Source organism: Octopus bimaculoides, chromosome 30 (genome assembly GCF_001194135.2).
Source record: "Octopus bimaculoides isolate UCB-OBI-ISO-001 chromosome 30, ASM119413v2, whole genome shotgun sequence".
Lineage (NCBI taxonomy): Eukaryota > Metazoa > Mollusca > Cephalopoda > Octopoda > Octopodidae > Octopus > Octopus bimaculoides.
Window position 1 is genome coordinate 8,848,578 of NC_069010.1, and position 1,492 is coordinate 8,850,069.

Genomic DNA, 1,492 nt, shown 5'->3' on the forward strand with positions numbered 1-1,492 from the left:
GCCACCTGCACAGGAGCCAGTCCAGTGGCACTAGCAATAATAATAATAATAATAATGGTTTCAGATTTTGCTACAAGGGCAGCCATTTTGTGGGAGGCGGCCAGTCAATTAGATCGATCCCAGTATGCAACTGGTACTTAATTTATCGACCCTGAAGGGATAAAAGGCAAAGTCGACCTCAGCAGGAGTTTTGAACTCAGAACGTAGCGACGGACGAATTATCACTAAGCATTTCGTCCAGCATGCAAACGACTCTGCCAGCTCGTTACCTTGATAATAATGGTAGTAATCAACGCGGCAGTGCCAGGAGATCAAGATGTCATCATGAAAGAAAGAGAAAAGGTTGATAAATATGGAGACCCCTAATTGAGATCCCTAAGATGTGGCAGCTACGAGAGTCAAACATAAAGATTATCCCTATTGTCATCGGAGCATTTGGGTTCAATACCACCCAAATCTGAAAAACACATCTGGAAACTTTAGAAATACCCTACAATCTAGGTGTATGGCAAAAGACGGCATTACTTGGAACTGGATGCATATTGCGTAAAGTGCTGTCTGTCTGAGGTCCTGGTTGTGACTTGACAAACAGCACAAACCCCCGGTAGACACAATATCTTCAATCGACAACCTCACAATATTGTATACTGTGTGACGTCTATAATAATAATGAAAGTGATGATGATGCTGATGATGACGGTGATGGTGATGGTGATGATGATGATGATGATGATGATGATAATAATAATAATAATAATAATAATAATAAAACCCAGACCGTAGAGATGTATAATAGTGTACAAAAAGCACCAATCCAGAACACCACAGACAAACATATGAGCACTACTGGGTACTGCACACATCCTACGCAAAACACCTTCATTACAGTAACCATAAGAGCACCACAGCAAACCACAGCACATACCCAAGGCACACAGAGATGTGCTCGGTAGTGAAGTGAAAGCACGTTATGAAAATAAAACTACCGAACAATAATAATAATATACCTGGCCTCTTCGCCTCCTTCTTCGTTGGGCCCCGGTCTTCTGGGGCTGTTTTTATCACAAGCGCTATCAAAAGAAAACAAAGCAGATATATGCACAAATATATACATGCACACACACACACAGATCTACATACAATACATATATATTCATATATACACACATATTATCATCATCAACATCGTTTAACGTCCGCTTTCCATGCTAGCATGGGTTGGATGATTTGACTGAGGACTGGTGAACCAGATGGCTACACCAGGCTCCAATCTGATTTGGCAGAGTTTCTACAGCTGGATGCCCTTCCTAACACCAACCACTCCGAGAGTGTAGTGGGTGCTTTTACGTGCCACCGGCACGAGGGCCAGTCAGGCGGGTACTCGTGACGGCCACGCTCGAAATGGTGTATTTTACGTACCACCTGCACAGGAGCCAGTCCATCGGCACTGGCAACGATCTCGCTCGAATGTCTTTTCACGTGCCACTGGCAT

The 1,492-nt window shown here is 43.4% G+C and overlaps 1 protein-coding gene across 1 annotated transcript in view; it reads right to left on the reverse strand.

The window, feature by feature from the left end:
• LOC106881632 (rabankyrin-5) overlaps positions 1–1,492 on the reverse strand; it is a 24,860-nt gene that overhangs the window by 6,154 nt on the left and 17,214 nt on the right. Inside the window, exon 11 of the mRNA XM_052978127.1 lies at positions 992–1,070. Coding sequence (XP_052834087.1) covers positions 992–1,070 — 79 coding nt within the window. The remainder of the gene's footprint in view (positions 1–991; positions 1,071–1,492) is intronic.